General features: G+C 41.9%; 1 protein-coding gene across 2 annotated transcripts; it reads right to left on the bottom strand.

The window, feature by feature from the left end:
* Nucleotides 1–380: 380 nt before the first annotated feature.
* Nucleotides 381–26,878, bottom strand: LOC111978517 (very long chain fatty acid elongase 6-like). 2 transcript variants are annotated; one of them, XM_024008630.2, is made up of 4 exons: nucleotides 26,639–26,878; nucleotides 12,271–12,402; nucleotides 4,605–4,756; nucleotides 381–3,523 (listed from the first exon to the last, which is right to left on the bottom strand). In XM_024008630.2, exons 2-4 carry the CDS (start codon nucleotides 12,387–12,389, stop codon nucleotides 3,087–3,089), a joined length of 708 nt encoding a protein of 235 aa, XP_023864398.1. In that variant the 5' UTR covers nucleotides 12,390–12,402; nucleotides 26,639–26,878; the 3' UTR covers nucleotides 381–3,086. The 2 variants fall into 2 exon arrangements, with proteins under 2 accessions (XP_023864398.1, XP_023864397.1); XM_024008629.1 differs by lacking the exon at nucleotides 26,639–26,878 and adding an exon at nucleotides 17,834–18,185.

Genomic DNA, 26,878 nt, shown 5'->3' with positions numbered 1-26,878 from the left:
CACACACACTTTAAACCCCCTATCCTCCTTTGAGACCCCTCTTTCAAAGTCACTGAGATCTATTCTTCTAGCCACGGTAGCCAAAATAATGGGCAACTGAATTTTTATACATGACCCTAAGCATGATGGGATGTTGTTTAATTAACTCAGGAACCACACCTGTGTTTAAGCACCTGCTTTCAAAATACTTTATATCCCTCATTTACTCAAGTGTTTCCTTTTACCTGTAGCTCAGTATTTGTATAATTAATTTTATACAGTCTTTTTTGCTCATCTTTCTCAAAGGTGCCAATCATTTTGGATCTGACTGTACATGTGCATATGCATCCAACAAAGACGCACAGCTGTATTTCAGATTTCGGCAAGAATGAAACAATTAATAAGTCTTTCAAAACAGACATGAATTTATTGTTTCGACATTTAAAATCTGCACATTTAAACATTAAAGCCCTTAAGACAGTTTTTTTGCCCTTTCATATCAGTTACGTACTAGACAGCATACTCACAGGGATGCATAAGCATGTTTTCTTACACTCTACATCAGCAAAGACAATACACAAACAATAACTCTGCTCACATTTACCTAACAGTGTAGAAATCTGCAGAAGCATCATTTGGCACACGAATCAATGTATTAGAAACTGAGTTTATACCCTGCGTATTATCGCTATGATATTTTACAACTAAAATGCAACCGTCGGCTTCAAGGTGGAGGGTGGACAACATTTATAATGTCACATCATGATCATAATATCAGCATTATTGACACAACAACAGCCAAGTGAAAGAAATGTACTTTGCAGATTTAGTATGGCCTTAAAAAAATATTCACACTTCTAAACACTGCTAAGCTCATTGGACTAGTCTATAATAATGGTAGTACAGTATGTGCCTGCTCCAGCATCAGTTGTTACAGCTGAGTCATATGAAGGGTATTACATAAGGGCAGTGTAACTCCTTCATAAACAACATTATAATAGGATTAGTAGCACAATTTCAAGGAAATGATTGAAAAACTTGTCAACTTCATATTCAGCACTACCCCAACATCAACATATGTGAAAATGGCATGTTTCTATGTTTTGTAGTCAAAAAGATGAAGGAAGGTACATTTTTCCAATGGCATCATCTGGTGTGATTTCAACCAATGATGAGTAGGCATTGCCTACTACTTAGTTAAAATCACACGATGCACACCAGATGATGCATGACGTTGGAGTAGTGCTGGAAATGATGGATATGAGGTTGAACAATTTTGAAATTTCCCTTTAAGACATTTGGCGACTACCAGTTGTGTAAAGGCTAGACTGTCTCACTTTGTGTTGGAAGCTAATAAACCCACAGATAGAGTATGAGATCTATGACACTTGAAGTCACAGCTTGGGTTATGGGGGTTATAAGTAGTGCTTATGAAGGCAAGTGTTAGGCAATTGTTAGTAGTTACCATTACCCTTCAAAAGAGTCCCTGTACTTTAAGCCATGGTAACTACTCTCAGTGTGATACAAACATACATTAAAGAACATGTGCTCACACCAGTATGGCTCTAGGATTATGGGTAGGAGGGAGATAATACAGTACAGCTCTATAATAAACATAAAGGAAGACACACAAAAGCTGCCAAGGGTTAAAACTCACTAGTGGTTAGGTGTGCTTACAAGACACTACTTTCTGCATCTACTAGATTTAGACAACAACAAAACCTATTTCGCTGTCTTGACCTGAGCCCCTATCCAATCTACACTGGTGGTCATATTTAAAGTAGGAGGAAAGAAAAAGGAATGTGTGTCTTTGTGTAACGTTATAACCTATCCTCCTATCCTTGGTTTTCATACTGGTATATAAGAATATGGATATTTTCTTCTACCACGTAGAAAAGGAATATCTATCAAATGTGGAAATCAAAAAAAGTTTACCTCCTAGACCCAAATAGTTCTTATATGACAATGCAACTCTTACCACACAGACATTATGATAACCTTCATGACCTTCCCTTTAAGAAGCAAAGATAACCTCCATGACCTTCCCTTTAAGAAGCAAAGATAACCTCCATGACCTTCCCTTTAAGAAGCAAAGATAACCTTCATGACTTTTCCCTTTAAGAAGCAATGTGGTGCCAGGGGACTTCCCTTTCTTTAATGAACAAATGTAGAAAGACTTTAAAAAAAACTAAACAATATAGTGCATTGTTGTGATGTAAAGAAAACTGTTTCAAATACAAAAGTGCAAAACTCAAACTGCACAATTTAAGACAGGCAGAACCTTAGTGAGTCACACTATTTCCTGGTACACTTTAAGTACCACCAGAGACTTGATATTTTAAGAAAATAAATACATTCTTAAGATATATTATTTACATTGGACACATTGTTCTGAGTGTCAATCCCTTCAGTGCGCTCATCTCCTCCCACCCATTCCCAGAAAATTCCCTACAACTAAAACAGAAAAATTATCCTTCATTAATGACTTTTTATCATCACTTCAATATACTTCCTATAAGTTAGTGAGAGAATTCTCAGCGCTGGTCTAAAAAGCACCAGATTTCAAAAGGAGTCTTTCTTTCTGTATGAATGAACACCTGTGACTGTCAAATTCAATGAACGTGCAGACTGCAAACGCGGTTGTAAACTGCCCTTGGAGACGCCTCAGGCCACATATGGCTGTTTTTCACTGGACTCTGACTGAAGCAGCTGGTCAAAGAGATTGATTAACGAAGCCAAGAAATCAAAATGAAGCGAGTAGTACATTAGTCAAACACAAACTGTCCTCTCTCTCTATCTGTCTCCTCCCTTTCTTCCATCCATCGATCATAGTATATTAAACTGTGTTGACCATGCACTGGTTCCCCGGTCCACTCTCAACGACCGTTCTAATAACATGTAATCCATGGTTCTAGTTCGTTAGATAAGCTACAGCTATATAAAGTCGGGGTGGGGGAAAAAATGGCTTGTCACAATTGCCATGTACTCAGCAACCATTAAAACCAGTTGTGACTCACATCATGGCACAACGCGATATTCTTCTCAATTAGGCACACACTCTAATATGACTTGCCCAGTGTGCAACTTGCCTCTGACGAATCCAGCCCCTACTCGGCCTTGGATCCCTTGCCAACCTTGTAAGCGGCGCCCTTGAGGTAGGACTTGTAGAAGAACGAGGCAAACAGGACCAGGTAGCTGAGGTACATGAGCGAGCCCCAGGCGATGTTGGGCATGTAGGAGGGACAGCGCACTTCGTGCATCCAGTGGTAAACCAAGCCTAAGACAGCAAGCCCCATCATCATCTGCATGATCTGGGTGGCCGTGATGACCATGGCGCAGGGTCGCGGCACCCGGTAGCCCGCAGCCCGGGCAGCGTAGTAGGTGTACATGAAGGAGTGGACCAGGTAGTTCATGGTCATGAACCAGCCGCCACCTGCCACCTGGTCCTTGTAGGAGTACCAGGAGTAGACCAGCACTGTGATGTGGTGGTACCAATGGAGGAAGATGAGGCGCTGCTTACGGAGCACGATGAACACCGTGTCACCTGAGGAGGGAGGGAGGGAGGGAGGGAGAGGAGGGAGGGAAGGGAGGGAGGGAGGGAGGGAGGGAGGGAGGGAGGGAGGGAGGGAGGAGGGAGGAGGGAGGGAGGGAGGGAGGGAGGGAGGGAGAGAAATCACTTAGTTATACTCTGATGTTTGATCACTTTCACTCTCTCAAGCACTAGTGACCACACACAGTAGAAGAAAAACATTGTGAGGACTGGATATTTGGACCTCACTTCCAAAAATGACCTGGAAAGATGGGATGTCTGTTTGTGGTCCTCAAAAAGTACAGTAAAGCAACCACACACACACACACACACACACACAACACACACACACACACACACACACACACACACACACACACACACACACACACACACACACACACACACAACACACAACACACACACACACACCACACACACACACACACCACACACACACACACACCATATTAGGAAGCAGCATACAACAACATCTTAACAGCACTCCAATAAACTCAAACCGCACACCCTGTACAGTACAAACTAAACAGGCTTAATATATTGAACATCTGTCCCATTCTAGAACGCGAGCATGCCCTTCCTGTCTCTTGCTCAGGAAGAGACATAGCGCAGTCAGTCAGCATCTCTGTCCATTTACCAGCGCTTTTGCATCCCCTGTCTGACTGACAGATAGGCATAAGTGACTAGATTACTGCTCTGGGAGAGGAAATGGCATCACCTTGCAGCCACATAGCTCTTGAGGTAATAGGCCTCCGCTGATCAATGTAAGTGCACTACAAACTTCCAAGTGCTTCCGGAATCACATAAATAGACAAATTGTTTCAAGTTTGTTTTTTTGTCCTGCGCCAGCCTCCTTTTCTCTGATTTGTCCTCTGACATAATTGACCAATTACAACCCCCTCCATCTCTCCCATTCGTGGGCCAGGGTCACATTAAGTATATAGAATTGTCTTGTATAGATCAGCTCGAGTCGAGCTGACTATTCTTACTGCATGACAAAGAAGTATGTCTGTTCCACATGACATATATCTATCTGAAGCATTCAGAACGGGACCCTATTTGGGACATTCCTTACCCAGCTCTGGGGCCTTGCTCAGGACGAAGGCGTAGGCCCAGAACTTGCTGACAGGGGCGCTGTAGAAGCTGGTGTCACACACCGACTGCTTAAAACCGCTTTTGTTGAGGACATGGAACATGTACCAACCGGTTCTGACCGCTCCGATGATACTGTGGAATGAAACACATAGATTTACTAAAGAGATAGTGTCAAGTGCATCTGTTTCAAGTTCCTTGGTGTCCACATTATCAACAAACTATCATGGTCCAAACACACCAAGACAGTCATGAACTGGGCACGAAAATACATTTTCCCCCTCAGGAGACTGAAAAGATTTGGCATGGGTACACAGATACTCAAAAAGTTCTACAGCTGCACCATCGAGAGCATCCTGGCCGGTTGCATCACCGCCTGGTATGGCAACTGCTTGGCATCCGACCATATGCCACTACAGAGGGTAGTGCGTAAGGCCCAGTACATCACTGGGGCCAAGCTTCCTGCCATCCAGGACCTACAGTTGAAGTCGGAAGTTTACATACACCTTAGCCAAATACATTTAAACTCAGTTTTTCACAATTCCTGACATTTAATCCCAGTAACAATTCCCTGTCTTAGGTCAGTTAGAATCACCACTTTATTTTAACACATTCCCAGGGTGTCAGAAGTTTACATTCACTCAATTAGTATTTGGTAGCATTGTCTTTAAATTGTTTAACTTGGGTAAAACGTTTCGGGTAGCCTTCCACAAGCGTCCCACAATAAGTTGGGTGAATTCTGGCCCATTGCTCCTGACAAAGCTGGTGTAACTGAGTCCGGTTTGTAGGCCTCCTTGCTCGCACACGCTTTTTTAGTTCTGGCCACACATTTTCTATGGGATTGGGGTCAGGGCTTTGTGATGGCCACTCCAATACCTTGACTTTGTTGTCCTTAAAGCCATTTTGCCACAACTTTGGAAGTATGCTTGGGGTCATTGTCCATTTGAAAGACCCATTTGCGACCAAGCTTTAACTTCCTGACTGATGTCTTGAGATGTTGCTTCAATATATCCACATAATTTTCCTCCCTCATGATGCCATCTATTTTGTAAAGCGCACCAGTCCCTCCTGCAGCAAAGCACCCCCACAACATGATGCTGCCACCCGTGCTTCACGGTTGGGATGTTGTTCTTCAGCTTGCAAGCCTCCCCCTTTTCCCTCCAAACATAACGATGGTCATTATGGCCAAACAGTTCTATTTTTGTTTCATCAGACCAGAGGACATTTCTCCAAAAAGTACGATCTTTGTCCCTATGTGCAGTTGCAAACCGTAGTCTGGCTTTTTATGGCGGTTTTGGAGCAGTGGCTTCTACCTTGCTGAGCGGCCTTTCAGGTTATGTCGATATAGGACTCGTTTTACTGTGGATATAGATACTTTTGTACCTGTTTCCTCCAGGATCTTCACAAGGTCCTTTGCTGTTGTTCTGGGATTGATTTGCACTTTTTGCACCATAGTACGTTCATCTCTTGGAGAGACTTGTGGAGGTCTACAATTATTTTTCTGAGGTCTTGGCTGATTTCTTTTGATTTTCCCATGATGTCAAGCAAAGAAGCACTGAGTTTGAAGGTAGGCCTTGAAATACATACACAGGTACACCTCCAATTGACTCAAATGATGTCAATTATCCTATCAGAAGCTTCTAAAGCCATTACATAATTTTCTGGAATTTTCCAAGCTGTTTAAAGGCACAGACAATTTAGTGTATGTAAACTTCTGACCCACTGGAATTGTGATACAGTGAATTATAAGTGAAATAATCTGTCTGTAAACAATTGTTGGAAAAATTACTTGCACAAAGTAGATGTCCTAACCGACTTGCCAAAACTATAGTTTGTTAACAAGAAATTTGTGGAGTGGTTGAAAAACGAGTTTTAATGACTCCAAACCTAAGTGTATGTAAACTTCCGACTTCAACTGTATATACTAGGCGGTGTCAGATGAAGGCCTGAAAAATTGTCAAAGACTCCAGTGACCCAAATCATAGACTGTTCTCTCTGCTACCGCACAGCAAGCGGTACCGGAGCGCCAAGTCTAGGTCCAAAAGGCTCCTTAACAGCTTCTACCCCCAAGCCATAAGACTGCTGAACAATTAATCAAATGGCTACCCAGAAAATATACATTGACTCCCACCCTTCCCCCCTTAGATTTAACACTGCTGCTACTCGCTATTTATTATCTGTGCATAGTCACTTTACCCCTATACTTACATGTACAAACTACTTCAACTAACATGTACCCCCCACACATTGACTCGGTACCGATACACCCTGTATATAGCCTCGGTATTGTTATTTTATTGTGTTACTTTTTATTTAATTTTTTACTTTAGTATATTTAGTCAATATTTTCTTAACACTATTTCTTGAACTGCATTGTTGGTTAAGGGCTAGTAAGTAAGCATTTCACGGTAAGGTTGTATTCGTTGTATACCTGTTGTATTCGGCGCATGGGATAAAATAAAAGTGTATTAGATTTGCTCAGTCTAACTATAGGGAATTCACAGTTACATACAAGTAATTGGTATAAGAAAAAACATCAACACAAGTATAATGCCCATGGTCGATCAGAGTTGACCATAAGTAAGTATTTTTGTTCACGAATTCAGCTCATATTTCTAACTTGCTGCTATACGATACACCTGAACTGTCAGCTTTGTGGTTGTCATAACGTAACGCAAAATACGCCGCTCAACTATATTTTATACTGTCAGCTTTGCGGTGCCATGATGCAAAGTGATATAGCTCTCAACTATATGAACGGTCACTGTTGCGGTTGCCATGGCGCTCGAAATCTGAAACCAAGACAAACGAGATAAGACATATCAGTGGGTCACATCTCCAGCTGGCTGTCCCCCCCCCCCTCCGTCTCCAACTGTTTTAGACCTCCGTTAAGTCCAACAAAGACTTAGACACACATGCTCTTACTTTGTCAACAGGATGTGTCTGCTTAGTAAACACTATCGATTTATAGCTTTCCTTCTCATCTGAAACACACTGCGGCTCCTACGTACAGCGTGACGTCGTCTCAGTTGGGACGACCCTATGAAAACACAGCACCTCTCTTTACAGATCAATTGTAAATCTCAAGGCCTGTAATGGTCCAGTAATACTCCAGGAAGCCATCTTCAAACCCATGTAACTGAACACCTCAGTCAAACAATGGGAACAACACACAAAGCGAGAGAACCAAGTGGGTTGAGGGTGCGGAACAGTGGAGGCTGCTGAGGGGAGGACGGCTCATAATAATGGCTGGAATGGAGTGAATGGAATGGTATCAAACGTATAAAAACCATGTGTGTTTTGATAACATTCCATTCACTCCAAGTTTTAATGTCACATGCACAAGTACAGTGAAATGCCTTTCTTGCAAACGCAAAACCCAGCAACTAGAAAAAAATTGAAAAGCACAAACAAACACGAGAAATAAGAATAAGAAATATGAAATACACAATAAAGTAAGTAGGTAAGCAGACAATATACAGGAAATATTTAAAAAGTCAGTTCCAATACCATATTTACAGTACATGTGCAGGGATACCGGAGTGATGGAGGTAATTATGTATAGGGGTAAAGTGACTAGGCAACAGGATATAAAATAAACAGAGTAGCAGCAGCTTGCATGTGAGAGGGTGTGTGCGGATGTGTAGAGTCAGTATAAATGTATGTGCATATTATGTGTGAGTGAGAAAATGATGGCGTGAGTGTTTGTGTGTGTGAGTGTGCATGGAGACGGTGTCGGTGTCAGTTGGTGTCAGACGTGGTAATTAATTACCTTACCTATTACCTATAACTATCTTATCATTGGTAACTACCTACCTATACATTATCTATGGTAACTACCTAACATCAACATCATCATTGGTAACTACCTATCAATACATTATCTATGGTAACTACCTAACACCAACATCATCATTGGTAACTACCTATCAATACATTATCTATGGTAACTACCTAACACCACATTCATCATTGTAACTACCTATCAATACCATTATCTATGGTAACTACTAACCACAACATCATCATTGGTAACTACCTAATCAATACATTATCTATGGTAACTACCTAACACCAACATCATCGTTGGTAACTACCTATCAATACATTATCTATGTAATACCTAACACCACATCATCATTGGTAACTACCTATCAATACATTATCTATGGTAACTACCTAAACCCAACATCATCATTGGTAACTACCTATCAATACATTATTATGGTAACTACCTAACACCAACATCATCATGGTAACTACTATCAATACATTATCTATGGTAACTACCTAACACCAACATCATCATTGGTAACTACCTATCAATACATTATCTATGGTAACTACCTAACACCACATCATCATTGTAACTACCTATCAATACATTATCTATGGTAACTACCTAACACCAACATCATCATTGGTAACTACCTATCAATACTTATCTATGGTAACTACCTAACACCTACATCATCATGGGTAACTACCTATCAATACATTATCTATGGTAACTACCTAACACCAACATCATCATTGGTAACTACCTATCAATACATTATCTATGGTAACTACCTAACACCAACATCATCATTGGTAAAGGTGAAGTGTTTCATATACCGAGGACACGCTATCCTGTCCAGCTAGCAGCAGTGGGATTGAGTGGGCAGGTTAACCACGGCTCTGTGATTAGGATTAACAGCTGGCTCAGCAGAGGGCATGGGCACGGATGATGATGATGCACCTCTGTGGCACACCAAACAGCCCTGACTCCTCTTAAAGGGGCCATCTACAACTGCTACAGCAATTGTTTTACTTAGAAATTAGATATCGTACAATTGATTCTTGAACACACTACAAAAACAGGCTACCTAAATATGGTTCCCATCAGAGACAATGACTAACACTGCCTCTGATTGAGAACCATATCAGGCCAAACAAAAACCCCACATAGAAACAGACAACATAGATAATACCCACCCAGCTCACGTCCTGACCAACTAAATAAAGACTAAACAAAGGAAATAAGGTCAGAAACGTGACAACTGTAGGTATGCGAGACAACTTTACCAGCATCATAGCATACGTATCGATGAATCGTTGTGATGTATGAAATACGAGTGATAGTGTAATCAATGTGTAATCACTATGTAAAAAATATATGAACACGTTAAATTACTATGTGACGTGCAGTCATATTCAGGTCCTGATTGGTCAACATTCTTATTTGACACGTCAAATAGTGTTATTTGAAACGTCAAATAGTGTTAATAACACTATATTTTTTGACACGCAAAGACCCAAACGGCGTTTCATAGAAATCCTGGTTGAGAATGCTTAAAAGGCCGCAAAAATGTTTAATATCGGTTATCAGTATCGTTTTTTTGGCAAGGAAAATATCGGATATCGGCATTGGCCAAAAATTTCATATCGGTGCATCACTACTTGTAATTAAGCATTTAACTGTAAGGTCTACTGTTGTATTCGGCACATGTGATAAATACAATTTGATTTGATTTGACAGCCACAGAACCCCTTTGGTACCCTTTTTTCTAAGAGTGTACCTGTAATGATCCTAAAACTGCATTATCAGACACTAATTTCTCTTTATGTAGTAAGTGTGTACAGATAGCATAGCCAACAAATCCACAAAAGAATGTGTTGACAGTTGACAGGCCTTGAATTGACCTGAACATTCTCTCAAGTAGACCCATTTCTACAGTACATTGTTACCCCTCCATTACTCACAAATTGTCCTACAAGTGTTTCTAATCTTCTGAACTTAAATGTAGATGTTTACTTTAAATCTGCACAAAGAATCTCCTTCTCGTGGATCCTTAAAGAAGAGGTGTTATAAAGGAGAAGTTTTGAGATATCGCTCTAGAAATCACTATTTTTACATAGTTCATGTGTGTTTAGTTTAAACACTGTTTCGGTTAATTCTCAGAGAGAACTAGTTCTGAACACAGCTAAAAAATAAACGTCTCACTGTCAACTGCGTTTATTTTCAGCAAACTTAACATGTGTAAATATTTGTATGAACATAACAAGATTCAACAACTGAGACATAAATTGAACAAGTTCCACAGACATGTGACTAACATAAATGGAATAATGTGTCCCTGAACAAAGGGGGGTCAAAATCAAAAGTAACAGTCAGTATCTAGTGTGGCCATCAGCTGCATTAAGTACTGCAGTGCATCTCCTCCTCATAGACTGCACCAGATTTGCCAGTTCTTGCTGTGAGATGTTACCCCACTCTTCCACCAAGGCACCTGCAAGTTCCCGGACATTTCTGGGGGGAATGGCCCTAGCCCTCACCCTCCGATCCAACAGGTCTCAGACGTGCTCAACGGGATTGAGATCCGGGCTCTTTGCTGGCCATGGCAGAACACTGACATTCCTGTCTTGCAGGACATCACGCACAGAACAAGCAGTATGGCTGGTGGCATTGTCACGCTGGAGGGTCATGTCAGGATGAGCCTGCGGGAAGGGTACCACATGAGGGAGGAGGATGTCTTCCCTGTAAAACACAGCGTTGAGATTGCTGGCAATGACAACAAGCTCAGTCCGATGATGCTGTGACACACCACCACAGACCATGATGGACCCTCCATCTCCAAAACGATACCGCTCCAAGGTACAGGCCTCGGTGTAACGCTCATTCCTTCGACAATAAACGTGAATCTGACCATCACCCTTGGTGAGACAAAACTGGGACTCGTCAGTGAAGAGCACTTTTTTGCCAGTCCTGTCTGGTCCAGCGACGGTGGGTTTGTGCCCATAGGCGACATTGTTGCCGGTGATGTCTGGTGAGGACCTGCCTTACAACAGGCCGAGAAGCCCTCCGTCCAGCCTCTCTCAGTCTATTGCGGACAGTCTGAGCACTGATGGAGGGATTGTGCATTCCTGGTGTAACTCGGGCAGTTGTTGTTGCCATCCTGTACCTGTCCCGCAGGTGTGATGTTCGGATGTACCGATCCTGTGCAGGTGTTGTTACACGTGGTCTGCCACTGCGAGGACGATCAGCTGTCTGTCCTGTCTCCCTGTAGCTCTGTCTTAGGCGTCTCACAGTACGGACATTGCTATTTATTGCCCTGGCCACATCTGCAGTCCTTATGCCTCCTTGCAGCATGCCTAAGGCACGTTCACGCAGATGAGCAGGGACCCTGGGCATCTTTCTTTTGGTGTTTTTCAGAATCAGTAGAAAGGCCTCTTTAGTGTCCTACGTTTTCATAACTGTGACCTTAATTGCCTACTGTCTGTAAGCTGTTAGTGTCTTAACGACCGTTCCACAGGTGTATGTTCATTAATTGTTTATGGTTCATTGAACAAATATGGGAAACAGTGTTTAAACCCTTTACAATGAAGATCTGTGAAGATATTTGGATTTTTAAGAATTATCTTTGAAAGACAGGGTCGTGAAAAAGGGACGTTTCTTTTTTTGCTGAGTTTATATACAAACCTTTTTGTGGACAACATTTCCCTTGCTGAGGTTAGCAAGGATGAGGGAGGATAACGAGGCTAACCACCACCAACGTTCAGTAAGAGCTTCAATCACACTGATTGGTTGATTGATTGATTGGTTTGATGATGCCTAGAAAAACACATAAAGCCATATACTGAAACACAGTGGTCAGTGTGTCACTCACCTGAAGATGGCCAGACTGAGTGACCAGAGGACGAGGGGTCGACGTAGGTTTAGCTTGGGCCTCTCTCTCATGAAGTGTTGGCCCCCGAATATGATCGCAGCATATAGCCCACAGAACATAAAGGACTTGCTCCTATTAAGGAAAACAAAATGTAAAACATGTCACCAACCCAGTTCACAGGTGATTACTGTAACTACCAGTGTCCTAGGTCATGATTTAGATGAGAGCAGGGTGGAAATGCAAACAAGCTTTAATCTAGTTTAAACTCCAACAATGCATGTACGTGAATAATGATCATTGTGAATGGATGAGTCAGTCTTTAGCAGACTTTTGGGATTGGCACTGCAGTTGACATTTCTAGTTCCTTTTGCTTGGTGGCAGTACGCTGAATGTACACAGCAAGCCACGAGGCGAGCTAAGCTAAACTCAATCATCTACAATTGAAGTCGGAAGTTTACATACACCTTAGCCAAATACATTTAAACTCAGTTTTTCACAATTCCTGACATTTAATCAGAGTAAAAATTCCCTGTTTTAGGTCAGTTAGGATCACCACTTTATTATAAGAGCGTGAAATGTCAGAATAATAGTAGAGAGAATGATTTATTTCAGCTTTTATTTCTTTCATCACATTCCCAGTGGGTCAGAAGTTTACATACACTCAATTAGTATTTGGTAGCATTGCCTGTAAATTGTTTAACTTGTGTCAAACGTTTTGGGTAGCCTTCCACAAGCTTCCCACAATAAGGGTGAATTTTGGCCCATTCCTCCTGACAGAGCTGGTGTAACTGAGTCAGGTTTGTAGGCCTCCTAGCTCGCACACACTTTTTCAGTTCTGCCCACAAATGTTCTATAGGATTGAGGTCAGGGCTTTGTGATGGCCACTCCAATACCTTGACTTTGTTGTCCTTTAGCCATTTTGCCACAACTTTGGAAGTATGGTCATTGGTCATTGGTCATTGTCCATTTGGAAGACCCATTTGCGACCAAGCTTTAACTTCCTGACTGATGTCTTGAGATGTTGCTTCAATATATCCACATAATTTTCCTCCCTCATGATGCCATCTATTTTGTGAAGTGCACCAGTCCCTCCTGCAGCAAAGCACCCCCACAACATGATGCTGCCACCTCTGTGCTTCACGGTTGGGATGGTGTTCTTCAGCTTGCAGGCCTACCCCTTTTTCCTCCAAACATAACGATGGTCATTATGGCCAAACAGTTCTATTTCTGTTTCATCAGACCAGAGGACATTTCTCCAAAAAGTACAATCTTTGTCCCCATGTGCAGTTGCAAACCGTTGTCTGGCTTTTTTATGGCGGTTTTGGAGCAGTGGCTTCTTCCTTGCGGAGTGTCTTTCAGGTTATGTCAATATAGGACTCGTTTTACTGTGGATATAGATACTTTTGTACCTGTTTCCTCCAGCATCTTCACAAGGTCCTTTGCTGTCATTCTGGGATTGATTTACGTGGTCCCATGGTGTTTATACTTGCATACTTTTGTTTGTACAGATGAACGTGGTACCTTCAGGCGTATGGAAATTGCTCCCAATGATGAACCAGACTAGTGGAAGTCTACAATTTGTTTTCTGAGGTCTTGGCTGATTTCTTTTGATTGTGATACAGTGAATTATAAGTGAAATAATCTGTCTGCAAACAATGGTTGGAAAAATTACTTGTGTCATGCACAAAGTAGATGTCCTAACCGACTTGCCAAAACTATAGTTTGTTAACAAGAAATTTGTGGAGTGGTTGAAAATCAAGTTTTAATGACTCCAACCTAAGTGTATGTAAACTTCCGACTTCAACTGTATATAAATTCATACTATTAAAAAAGATTACAGAGATCAAGATTGGGCTGGTCCACTGGGCACATGGCAGTGACATGGCCTGTAGACCACTCTGACTTCTGTCCATCCATGCCAAGGCTCTATTTTACAGTCCCCATCCCCATTCGTAGTCATGGAGCCAAGGACTAACCGAGTTTAGAAGTTGACATACGGACAAGAACTTCTACTACTGCAGCCCGTGGGTAATGAGGCAATTAGACTGAGTAAACATCACTCCGGTCTAAAATCAACTGTGAGGCTATGTGAAAACAGCTGGGAGCGGGTTGCAGTAAGAATACTAGACAGATCACTGACTGGACACATTTCTTTTAACCAAAAAGTTCAATTGAGCCGAAAAGGGCTGAATACTAAAAAGCGATGATGTGTGTACTGCAGAGGGGGTTTACTTTGAGGACAGACCAGATGACTAATCCAGATTGACAGAGCATATTAGACCGAGAAGATGTTGTTGTTTGACCCAGTTTAGTAGGGCTATATGCATCGCTAAATACAGTAGGGCTTCAGTGGTCATTCTCTGTCTGTCCCAAAGGGAGGATGAAACTGTCATTAGACTGATGAAGGATTCTATAGGGAAGCATTAGGAGCAATAACACCACTGTGTCTATGCATTACAGAGAGGGAATGTGTGATGGCCAATACAGAGGGAGAGAGAGATAATGAAGCGACAAGAAGCAGTCATTGTATCCTTTTGAGGTGAAGGAGTCAGGACAAATACAATGTGTGGGCCACCATCTTTTACTCCTCGAAAGAGAGAAAGGGAGGGTCCTGTGGGAGCAAATGTTCCCAGAAAGCAGAAGTCTAGGACATTAATTACAGTCGTAGGCTTGGATGTCACATGCAAGCAAAGCATTGGTTTCCCTGTGCTGCACTAGATGTGGTTTTAAGCTTCTCCGGCTCCTCCCCTTTTGATGCGTTGCTGTAGCCTACACACATCAGCTCGATCTGAGGAATGCATGGGCAGGGTGAAACAGGGTGAAATAACTTGGCCAGCACTGCACATTTACAGGAGCGTATTCATTACGGAAACTGTTTACCGTTTAAGAATGAAACGGAAGCAAACAGAGCAAAACAAGAGTTTCTATTGGACAAATTCAGATAGGTCCTTCCCCGTTTCGTTCTGTTTTAGAGTTTTGCAACAGCAAAACGTTTCTTGAATATACCCCTGGACTTTTACAATCCACATTTGACAGCTTGCTTGCCACTGAAACTGAAACACAACACTGTCTCTCAGTCAGAAAATGCAAACAAGGAGCCAAAGTAAGTCTGTGCAAGAATGTGGTCTTACTAGGTCTCAACGTTTCCTTAGTGATATGTTAACTGCGGACAAAAATGACTCCCTTTTTCCACTGGACACAAAGAGAAACACTTGAGACCTACACTAATTTGATGGGGAGAGGTGACATGCCTTTGGGTTGATATTAAAACAGTTAGAAAATGTAGGCCTATTGATATCCTATAATGTATCTACGCCTATGTATTTAACAGTAATCATCACATTTGATATTTAGTAATCATTCATTGCATGTGACTGCATGTGCATGTTACACAAACTGAAGTGAACAGCAGTATGACAGGCTATACATTGAGTTTCCCGTCATATTGTGGTAACAAATAACTTTCTTCTGAAGTGACCCCAAACTTTTGAACGGTAGTGTACATATATTATACTTTTTGGGGGCATGGCCTGCAGGCCATGGGCCTGTTATTTTTTTTAAAGATTGAGCAATTTCTCTATTATATTAATCTATAATGAGCCTTTGGCTGATCAGTGGGCAACGGCCTGCACCCATACCCAGATGGGCCAGCCCGTTTTTCTGACAGGCTGAGCTGAGGTCACTCAAACTCACATTCAAAGTCAAACGTGGCATCAGCAAAGAGAACTGCTCCAACTCATCAGTTAGATAGCCAAGCTCATGGATTGTAAAAAACAAAATGGAAACGGTGCCTATAAAGTAGAAAGAGCACATTCTACAATTTCAGCTTCCTTTTTTGGGGCGGCTAAAACCATGATTTGATCAAACAGTTATCCTCATGATTCCTGTAATGAAAGTGTCTGCCCTGCCCCTGTGCCTGTTCCACTGGGGCCTGCTGCTGTAATGAGCGAGCCACTATCCTCTTTCCTGTGCGCTAGAGAGGAAAATGTGTTCTGATCGTATAACATTTCAAAACGCAATTGTGGGAAAAACACAGCTTCGGATGCGTCGTCCCCTTGTCCCTGTCAACGAGAGGAGGCTTTCTGTAGGTATCATTGTTATTTCTAATGGATGAATACAGTGATCCCTCGCCACTTCGCGGTTCACTTATCGCGGATTCGCTATTTCGCGGATTTTCATAATGCATTTTTTTTTTTTTTTTGGTGCATTGTGCTCTGCATTCTGATTCGCTAAAAACTCACTCCCGCTTCTTGTATCAAAACATGCTACGAATTGTGCTATCATTTTGTCGTCTCGTGCAGTTATGTGTACGTACATAAAACAGCTTGGCAAATTTACATTAAGTTGGCCAAATTATCTTGTAATTTCGAACATCTCCTAAACCCATAATGTCGACGAAACGGCCTACACGTGAGTCACTGTATTTGTATACATGTAATAGTTGCTAATTGTAAAAAAAAAAAAAGTTTTCTATTTCGCGGATTTCACTTATCGCGGGTCATTTTCGGAACGTAACCCCCGCGATAAACGAGGGATTACTGTACATGGCTATTAGCAGTGGGTATCATATTAATCTAGTTGTTTGAGTGTGTTTTGAGTTTCCACTTCCTCAGGTGTTGAACCCCAAATGAATTAGCCAATGATATGAGTTAGTGCACATAAAGATGTATGTAATTCATCTCTATTGACCACAAAAAAATCTGGAAATTAGTCATATTTTGAAAGTATAATATAGCAACTATAGCCTAAGTCATTAGCTTGGATTTTCTAACATATATGTGTTAAGCAGACATGGAGACAGACAGACAGAGAACAAGAAGAAGCACAGAGTGACAGCAGAGAAGATGCTGAGACAGACAGATAGCACAACAGGGAGGGAAACAAAATGGCTAGAGCAGAGGCCCAGTTATAGTGGAGAGTTGTATCTCCAGTGGTGTTTTTACATATTGTATTTGTTGTAAACATAAGCTGGTTAAAAAAGAGGAGGACCATGTCCCGCCAGTCACTGGAACAGAAATAGCTGAGAAACGCTGTACTGCACTGCCAATGTTATGTGTTAGCATTACTGCCTGTGTCTAAGTAGGGTTTGTAGGGTCAGAGTGTAGTAGAGTGTATTTGTGGTGATGGGTTGTGTGTGCATGGTTGGTGGTGAGTTGGTGGCACACCCAGTGACGTGGTCTAGTAAAATGCCAGGGTCGAATTCTTGTCCCAGTCTGCCCCTGTACAGTATCCTTAAAGATAATTGTATCTGTAGTAGTCTTATGTATAAATTATTGACTAAACGTTACTTTGTAGCATAATCAAAACCCACACAACACATTGTATGCACTCTTCGGTAGCCTATGAATGGAAAAAGTATGCGACAGTTAGGAATCAAATTGACGAATGTGGGCAATAAAAAAAATGTGCCTGCATGGCGTGTAGGCTAAATAATGACATTGTGTGTGGATGAGAGCTCAGCCAACATTGGCGGCGACGGGGGGAGAATTCCCCGGCTTTAGACCACGTAGGCTAGGCTACTCTTTTATCCAGATGTGTTTGGGTGAATTGGTAGTCTACTTACCAGTTTTCTTGCATCCATTCGAGAGCCCCCTTTTCATCGAATTTTCTTTCGAAATCGTATTCTGCAAGTGGGATGTTCTCTGTCTCGTTCATTTTCGTAACAATGTCAGTTTCTTCCCGTTCAAACTCCTGGTCTATGTTTTCACCCTTTTAACATTTATCAAACTGCTTAAAAAGCCCACGATTAATTTAACAAACCAACAGATACCAACTGAATTCTCTCAGTTTCGGAGCAGATGGAAGGATGCAGTAGAGATGCACTTCCCGACTGTCACTCACGCACGGTGGCCGAGCGCGAGCACGTCCTAGTGACTGTATGGCCTGGTTATAATGTCTATGTGTATGGCACGTCCCCTCTGTCTCGCGGACTGAAAGGGAAAGTGATGGAAGGAGAGAAGGCGGAGCTTGAATCAGACGTTTAGTCGTGCTCTCATGGTGCTCTCGACTGGATGGTCAATCAATGACTAGGATTTGCCTCATGATTGAAACATAGGCCAAATTGTTCACATGTTTCATTCAGTTTGACTGATTCCATGCCAAACATATTGAGTCCCATCTAGGGATGCGTTGGCCAGTCAGACAGGGAATAGTTATATTATCAGTTATGCACTATTAATAAACATTGAATGAACTGTCAAGAACTGCATACACTTGGCAACTATTGTCAAAGGTAGTCCTATAGAAATTACACTGCCTACTAATTGCCCACAGAAACCAATGCATTAATTACAATGGTGACTTATCAGCAGCACCTGCAGGGTTTGTGTAATCAAACTATGTCCCACATATCCCAATTTGTATTTAGTCCTTGATTTGAGTAAAATGGTGCATAGGGATTACTGAATAATTATTACAAAATCAATATGCCCAGGCCTGTCATTTTATCACTGCGTAATATAACAGAAATACACATTCAAATGTGGGGACGTTTGCCATGCCATCTGTTGATAATTTGCACCTATGCACCAAATTGAAATTCTGTTGCATTTCAAAAGTGCATGTACAATTCTGTTAACGCCTAATCACAGACAAATAAACCATTGAATACAATGGTGTCTTATCAGCAGCACCTGCAAGGTTTGTGTAGTCAAACTATGTCCCACATATCCCAATCTGTATGTACTCCCTGATTTGAGTAAAAGGGTGCTGAGTCATTTTTAAATATGAGTAAGAAATAAAATAAAAAGGCATAGGGATCAGGGGCAGATTGGCCATCTGGCAATTCTGGCAAATGCCAGATGGGCTGGAAATATTTTTGGGGGGGAGTGGGCTGGTCAAAATTGACACACCCCAAAATATTTGGGCCTTGTAATTTTTTATTTTTTAAAATCCTGTGTTATACTAATCTACGTATAAAGAGTCTTTGGCTGATCAGTGGGCAACGCTACAAAGATAGACCGTCCCGGTTTTCAAACTCACATTCAAAGTCAAACGCGGCATTAGCAAAGAGACCTGCTCCGACTCCGTCATCCACAGGAGGTTTGTGGCACCTTAAAACTTTTAGGGCTAGGCGTCCCGCTAGCAGGACAACTTCCTGTGAAACTGGAGGGCGCGCAATTCAAATAAATAATCATAAGAATTATGGATATTAGATATTTAGGTACATATAGGTGTCATATCGGTTGAAAGCTTAAATTCGTGTTAATCTAACTGCACTGTCCGATTTACAGTATCTATTACAGCGAAAACATGCCATGCGATTGTTTGAGGACGGCGCCCCCACATCAAAATATTTTTCCACCGGCACAGGTTTCATAAATTCACAAATAGCGATTAAATATTCACTTCCTTTTTGAAAATCTTCCTCTGATTTGTCATCCAAAGGGTCCCAGATATAACATGTAGTGTCGTTTTGTWAGATAAAATCCTTCTTTATATCCCAAAAGGTCAGTTTAGTTTGCGCCATCGATTTGAGTAATCCACTCTTTCAACATGCAGAGAAAGGAATCTGAAAATCTACCCCTAAACTTTGTTTCAACAAGTCAAAATACGTTTCTATTTACTCCTCACATACCCTAAAATGTAATCAAACTATAATATTTATTACGAAAAGAACTATGTTCAATAGGAAACTGATTTTAGCAGGTGCATCCTGTCTTCATGGCGAACCCAAACACGAATTTCCAAGACTGTGTCCCTGTATTAAAACTGATATTTCTTATTCATTTTTGAAGTTTCAAGCCTGAAACATCGACTGCTGACACCCTGTGGAAGTCATAGGAATTGTATCCAGGGAGCTAATTTTCAGTATGACCTTATACTTGCCATTCTAAGAGGATGGTCTCTCAAAATAAAAATATTCCGGTTGGTTTTTCTTTGGATTTTCTCCTACCATATCTATTGTGTTATATTCTCCTACATTATTTTAAAATTTCTACTAAATTCTAAGTGTTTTCTTTCCAATGGTACCAATTATATGCATATCCTGGCTTCAGGGCCTGAGCAACAGGCAGTTTACTTTGGGCACGTCATTCAGGCGGAAATTGAGAAAAAAGGGGCCTAGCCAGAAGTTAATTGGGGAGAACGGGCTCGTGGTAATAGCTGGAGAGAATGAGTGGAATGGTATCAAGTACATCAAACACATGGTTTCTATGTGTTTGATGCCATTCCATCCGCGCCGTTCCAGCCATTATTATGAGCCGTCCTTTTGGTTTGTTGCTACCTTGTTAGCTAGCTGGCTAGCCAGTTCAAATAATGAGTATTGCTGACAACCTCTTAACTTTAGTTACTTTTTATGAATTATTACATGAAAATAAATCCACCACAACATAATTATTTACAAGTTAATGCAAGCTTACAGAAAATAGCTTACCGCCACAGTGCGGCAAAATAAAAGTAGATCATTCTATCAGAGAATTTTAGAACTCCTACATCATCTTGTCACAGAAGGATTTGGTCTGGTTGCTGTGGCAGTTCGATAACCATGACAACAAACCTTGCAACAGTCGCAGAGACTTGTAACTTTTTTCATGTCTGTGCGACAAGGTAACCGACAGTCGCAACGATGGTCTAAAAACATTCCACCGGAGAATAATTTAAATGTTGTTTTGACTAGCGACATTTGTCACATTCTAATTGTCTACAGACATGTCTTTAGACCAAATATAAACCGGCCTTAAGTCGTTAGCTTGGCTTTTATAACTTATAAGGCTTAAGCAGACAGACAGACAGACAGACAGACAGACAGACAGACAGACAGACAGACAGACAGACAGACAGACAGACAGACAGACAGACAGACAGACAGACAACAAGAAGCACAGAGTGACAGCAGAGAAGATGCTGAGACAGACAGACAGCACAACAGGGAGGGAAACAAAATGGCTAGAGCAGAGGCCCAGTTATAGTGGTGAGTTGTGAGTTGTATTTCCAGCTGGTTAAAAAAGATGAGGTAGACCATGTCTCTGTTGCCAGATAATTTAATGTTAATTTCTCTACAATAAACTGCCTCCAACATCATTTTTGAGAATTTGGCAGTATGTCCAACCAGCCTCACAACCGCAGACCACGTGTAACCACGTCAGCCCAGGACCTCCACATCCGGCTTCTTCACCTGCGGGATCGTCTGAGACCAGCCACCCACACAGATGATGAAACTGAGGAGTATTTCTGTTTCGAATGAAGCCTTTTGTGGGGGAAAACTCATTCTGATTGGCTGGGCCTTGCTCCTCAGTCCCAGTCCCAGTCCACCACTGATAGGGATTACTGAATAATTATTTACAGTCTAAGCTTGCTTCCACTACAACAGAACAGCAAGAGGAACTACCCCGCCCTACCTTCAGGCTATGCTCAAACCCAACACCCCAACCCCTACGGGAGGGCAGCTCCCAATCAGCCAAGTCCAAGCTCTTCTCTGTCTTGGCACCCCAATTGTGGAACGAGCTTCCCACTGAAGCTAGGACAGCAGAGTCCTAGCCCATCTCCCAAAAACATCTGAAACCCTACCTCTTCAAAGAGTATCTTAAATAATCCCACAGCACCCCCCCCCCCCCACCACTTTATTGAAGAAACATGTACTTACCATGACTGTGATATGTGGGTGTCCCACCTAGCTATCTTTAGATGAATGCACTAACTGTAAGTTGCTCTGGATGAGAGCTTCTGCTAAATCACAAAAATTGTAATTGTAAAAGCTTTAAAGTATTCCCACACATTTGGCATAACACATGTTCAACCAGAATGATGTAGCCAGAAGATGTGGCCAACAGTTTATCCAATAATACTGTGGGAATTTGAGTTTGGTCACATTCACCAACCCATGTTTAGAAGACTGGCTAATAACCTACTGGTAGGAGAATGATGCCATCTTCTGGACAAAACTAAGATGTGCTAAGGTTCCCAACCTTTTTCGGTTATTATACCACCAACTGAATTTATCTCTGCCCGGAGTACCACTGAAGTACCCCCTCATGAGCATTTTATCAGTAGGACTATGGTCTCATGATTCTTCTCAAGTACCCCCTGTGGATAAGCCAAGTACCCCCAGGTCCTAGTACCCCTGGTTGGGAACCACTGTGTTAGGGTGTCATAGTGTGAGATAATGTGTCTGCAGATACAGTATGTTATAACTCAAGACTTAAACACATAAAACAATACATAATAAATGCACTTGGGATAAGCCTTGTTAAATCATTTACACTTACAGTGCAACAACAACAGCAGACAGATGTCATCCCAAATTAATTAAAAACATTCTAGGAGTAACCTAGATGAACATTCCACAGAGGAGTTCTCATGGAATAGAACGAATATTGTTTGTTTGAGGACAAAGTGAAGAACAGGCTGTGAAAGTTAGAACAAGGCCTCATGGTGTGCTTTTTACCAGGCATGGCGCCAGGGCTGCTGGCATGAGTCTCTCTGCTCTCAACCAACCTCCCTGCCCTTTGGTTTACTTATTACATCATCCCCTGAAGCCAACGGGTGGCGGTAAAGAGCAGAAGAAGATCTCGAGAGCAGTGCCACACACTGACCGAGACAGTGGGAGTTACTGCTCAGTTACCTGGGGACATGATGATCCACCAGCGCAGTGTTTCTCAGACCCCCCAGGCAGTGCACATTTTCTTCTATCCCAGCACTAACACACCAGTTTCAAATTGGTGTCAATTATTATGTTTTTCAGTGGAATGTATTACTGTAAGTACGTTTTTTTTTTTACCAATGCCTTACCTTCAAACTCCCCTGAAATAACTTAGAGGTTTTTTATTTTAGGCCTAATATATGCGGTAAAAAATAGTCCATTGTTCAGTGCATCGCCTTGCAAAGATGGGTCGGTCACTCATTACCAGGGAAACCAGTGAAGCAGCATTCCATTCTTTGCAGTTGCCTGTCACGTCCATAATTTCAAAAAAGGCCTATATCGAGGTTTGTGTGTGTGTGTGTGTGTGTGTGTGTGTGTGTGTGTGTGTGCTGTCTCTTATACACATCTAGATGTGTATAAGAGAGAGGTGTGTGTGTGTGTGTGTGTGTGTGTGTGTGTGTGTGTGTGTGTGTGTGTGTGTGTGTGTGTGTGTGTGTGTGTGTGTGTGTGTGTGTGTGTGTGTGTGTGTGTGTGTGTGTGTGAGAGAGGTGAGACAGGCAGTACCACCATCAGTGCATATTCACCAACATTTAGTTGTCCGAGGAGGCTGATTTGATGTTGATGATGATTTGTTTTCTTGTATACCAAATATACCAGATATTGTTGTTGTGGGGGAGGCCAAAGGGAGGTGCTCATTTTGGAAGTGGGTTGCTCTTTTGGCTCCTACATGGAGCAGACCTTTGCTGCCAAGTTGCTAAAATATGGGCCTCCAGAGTGGTGCAGCGGTCTAAGGCACTGCATCACAGTGCTTGAGGCGTCACTACAGCCCCGGGTTCGTTCCCAGGCTGTGTCAAAGCCGGCCGTGACCAGGAGACCCATGAGGCAGAGCATCGTCCGGGTTAGGGGAGGGTTTGGCCGGCCAGGATTTCCTTGTCCCATCGCGCTCTAGCGACTGCTTGTGGCGTGCCGGGCGCTTGCAAGCTGATTCCGGTCGTCAGTTGTACAGTGTTTCCTCCGACACATTGGTGCGGCTGGCTTCTGGGTTAAGCGAGCAGTGCGACTTGGCAGGATTGTGTTTCAGAGGACGTATGGCTCTCAGCCTTCGCCTCTCCAGAGTCCGTACGGGAGTTGCAGTGATGGGACAAGACTGTAACTACCAATTGGGGTAAAAGTACAAAAATAAATCAATAAATAAAAAGTGCCATCCACTTGTGTCACACCTGAACAGCCTTGGCTATCAGTACAAACATGTGGTGCTGATATTTGGGAGTCTCGGCCATGTACACAGGCTGACAGTAGGTGGCCTTCAGATTGCTGGCCTGCATAGGACAAAGGCAAAACAGCTAGCAATGAACTGCTCTGTGTCAGCAGTCAATGGCAGCCTAGCTTTATGAAGAAGGTGCTTTCTATATCCAGAAGTGTCCAGATATCTGTTTTCTTTGAAATGTTGGAGTCCTTCTCGACTGTAATGTGATTTGTGGGTTCAAATTAAGTATTTAAAACAAAAGAATAATGTATCTTGCCTTTCTGTTGAGTTTTCATATGAAACCCTTACTGCGCCTGACTTAAATCATAGCCTCTTGCCTGTACTACTAGCTATATCTATGAGGGGGTTCCACACTCTCATCAGGAACTTTCCATAGGAAGTCAATATGAAATACATAAACATATTTAGCTTATCTCAGGTTTTCATCCAGGAGTATGTTGTGTAAATCAATACAAATATGAGTGACACCTAATGTACCGATAAGCAAAATCATGTCATACATATGTAGGATCTTAATATGAACCAGTTTGCTACAGCAGGGAAATAATCATTCAGCAACAGGAAATGTGAATTATTGTGTGGATTCTAATTAATGTAATTTTTTGTAGGGGTTTATACATTTTTAGTTAGGGAAAATCAAGTCTGACATTTTTAAGTGGAAATTACAAACTTTAGAAGCCTTGTTAAACCTCGAATACACTACAATTTTGCATTTCCTGTGCAGGAAAACAATTCTCAGCAATAAAAGAGTAATCAAATTAAGATCCTACATCTGTACATCGATCTGACATCCCCTTATCGGTGGTTTGGATAAAGCCTGTGAGTCCAAAGAATATCCCCAGTCTCTCAGTGTCAGACAAGTCTTTTCCAACAGCATTGCCATCAAATGACATCATTCTGTAGTCTAGTGAGCCTACTGTTCACTGATCCCCTCCGCACAACACCTGAATAACTTGTCATACCTGTAAACTAATAACAGTCTGGACTGCAGTGACTGAGCATAGGCTCGAGCTGGTAGGGAGGGTGTGATATGGTGCGAGCGTGATCTAGTGTGTTGTGATGTCTGGAAGGATAGATGATCCTACTGAATGTTGCAGTAGACGCTCTACTGCTGGGATCATCAACCAGATTCAACAGCGGGACCATTTTTTCTTGAGCGTATGGTCAGGGGGCCGGAACTTAATTATAGACTGTAAATTGACCGCAAGAAGCCCAAACAGATATAATATTTGACTAAAACATCACAATTTTAAACCTTGCTTACATTTGTATACGATCACATATATATATATATATATATATATACTGTATATATATATATATCTATTACCTTGGTACAGATTTCCAAAATTAAAATCCCTTGGTGCTGATTTGCTGGTGTTATTACAGTTGTTTCCCAACCCAGCACATAATGTTCTGAGAATCATATGTTTCTTAGAGGTTGGTGAGAGGCTTGTTGGTTTTTTGCACAACCTTCCCACAACGTTCTGGGAATGGTGCGGGATAGTTGCTTGGCTTTGGAACATTCTCACCACATTTAAGGAACTTGACAAAATAACATTATAGGTGTATGCAAAGGTGTATGTAAACTTCCGACTTCAACTGTACATTCCATTCTTAGCATCAACAACAACTCTATCCTCTATCTTGTTAAGTGTGTTCAAGTGTGTACTAATTGGCCACACCTGATCTTAATGAGTGTTTGTTTCCTTTGAAATGGAATCTGTTGGAATAGACTAAAATGAGCAGCTTTGTATCTGTTAAAAAAACATGGCATGGTAGCTCTATCCTGGTTATGGAAAATATATTTCATAGTGGTTTAGATGGTACAATGATTCTCTACACTATACTTTCTTGTTTTATCACAAAGTGAAATTAGGCAAACAATGAGAATTTTTGCAACCAGGAAATAGCAGAGCGATTTCTGCATAGTGCATCTTTAATAAAACCTCCCTGGAAAAAAAATTGGGAACCATAGTAAAACATAATCTGAACCTCCCTGCAACCTAAAAAATTATTTTCCCAGAAGAGGCCGGAATTTTCACTTATATTCGTTTAAAAAACATTGGATTTTACCTGTCAGGAAACTCATGGCTTCATTCCCAGAACCAATGGGACAACAACAATGTATAAGGAACCAAATGTGCTAGCTGGGTTATGTCCCCCAATTTTTTTTAACCCACAGGCCAAATTCGGCATGCGGACCACCAGTTGGGGAACCCTGCTCTACCAGCATCTTTCCTTCCCATAAAAAAAACCTAAAGGAGCTGTCCATTTCAGAACCACATATCATCGCCTTTGCGTATCTATTTCAGGTAATGTCTATTTCAACCTGACGATCCCATACCTAATGGGACTCGAAGCTGACTTGGGAAGCTCGACGATCATCTCGAAGATAAGCTCGTCTGTATGCGGACTGCAGTGCCAATAACAGCGTGTTGCCTGCAGTACGCCGTTGTAATAGGCTACCCATCGCCCATCCGTGGGCTATGCTATAGTAACATGCCGTCAGACCGACTCACCGATACCGTGCTGTCCTTCTGCAACGTTTAGCCTTCCAAATGTCCCGGTAAGTGTCCAGCAAGTGTCACGTTTTACACCTTCGCATGTAATTAATCAACAGGACGTCACGTTCCTGTGCAGGTCATTGTTATAGATAATAGGTGAAATATCAAATGGGAAAAGTAGCCTTCTACTCAAACATATCAATGACTAATGTCAATTAAGAATAACTTGACGCTCGGGACATTCATTGCACCATG

The sequence above is a fragment of the Salvelinus sp. IW2-2015 genome, linkage group LG18 (genome assembly GCF_002910315.2).
Source record: "Salvelinus sp. IW2-2015 linkage group LG18, ASM291031v2, whole genome shotgun sequence".
Classification (NCBI taxonomy): domain Eukaryota; kingdom Metazoa; phylum Chordata; class Actinopteri; order Salmoniformes; family Salmonidae; genus Salvelinus; species Salvelinus sp. IW2-2015.
This window is presented reverse-complemented; position numbering and strand designations above follow the sequence as displayed.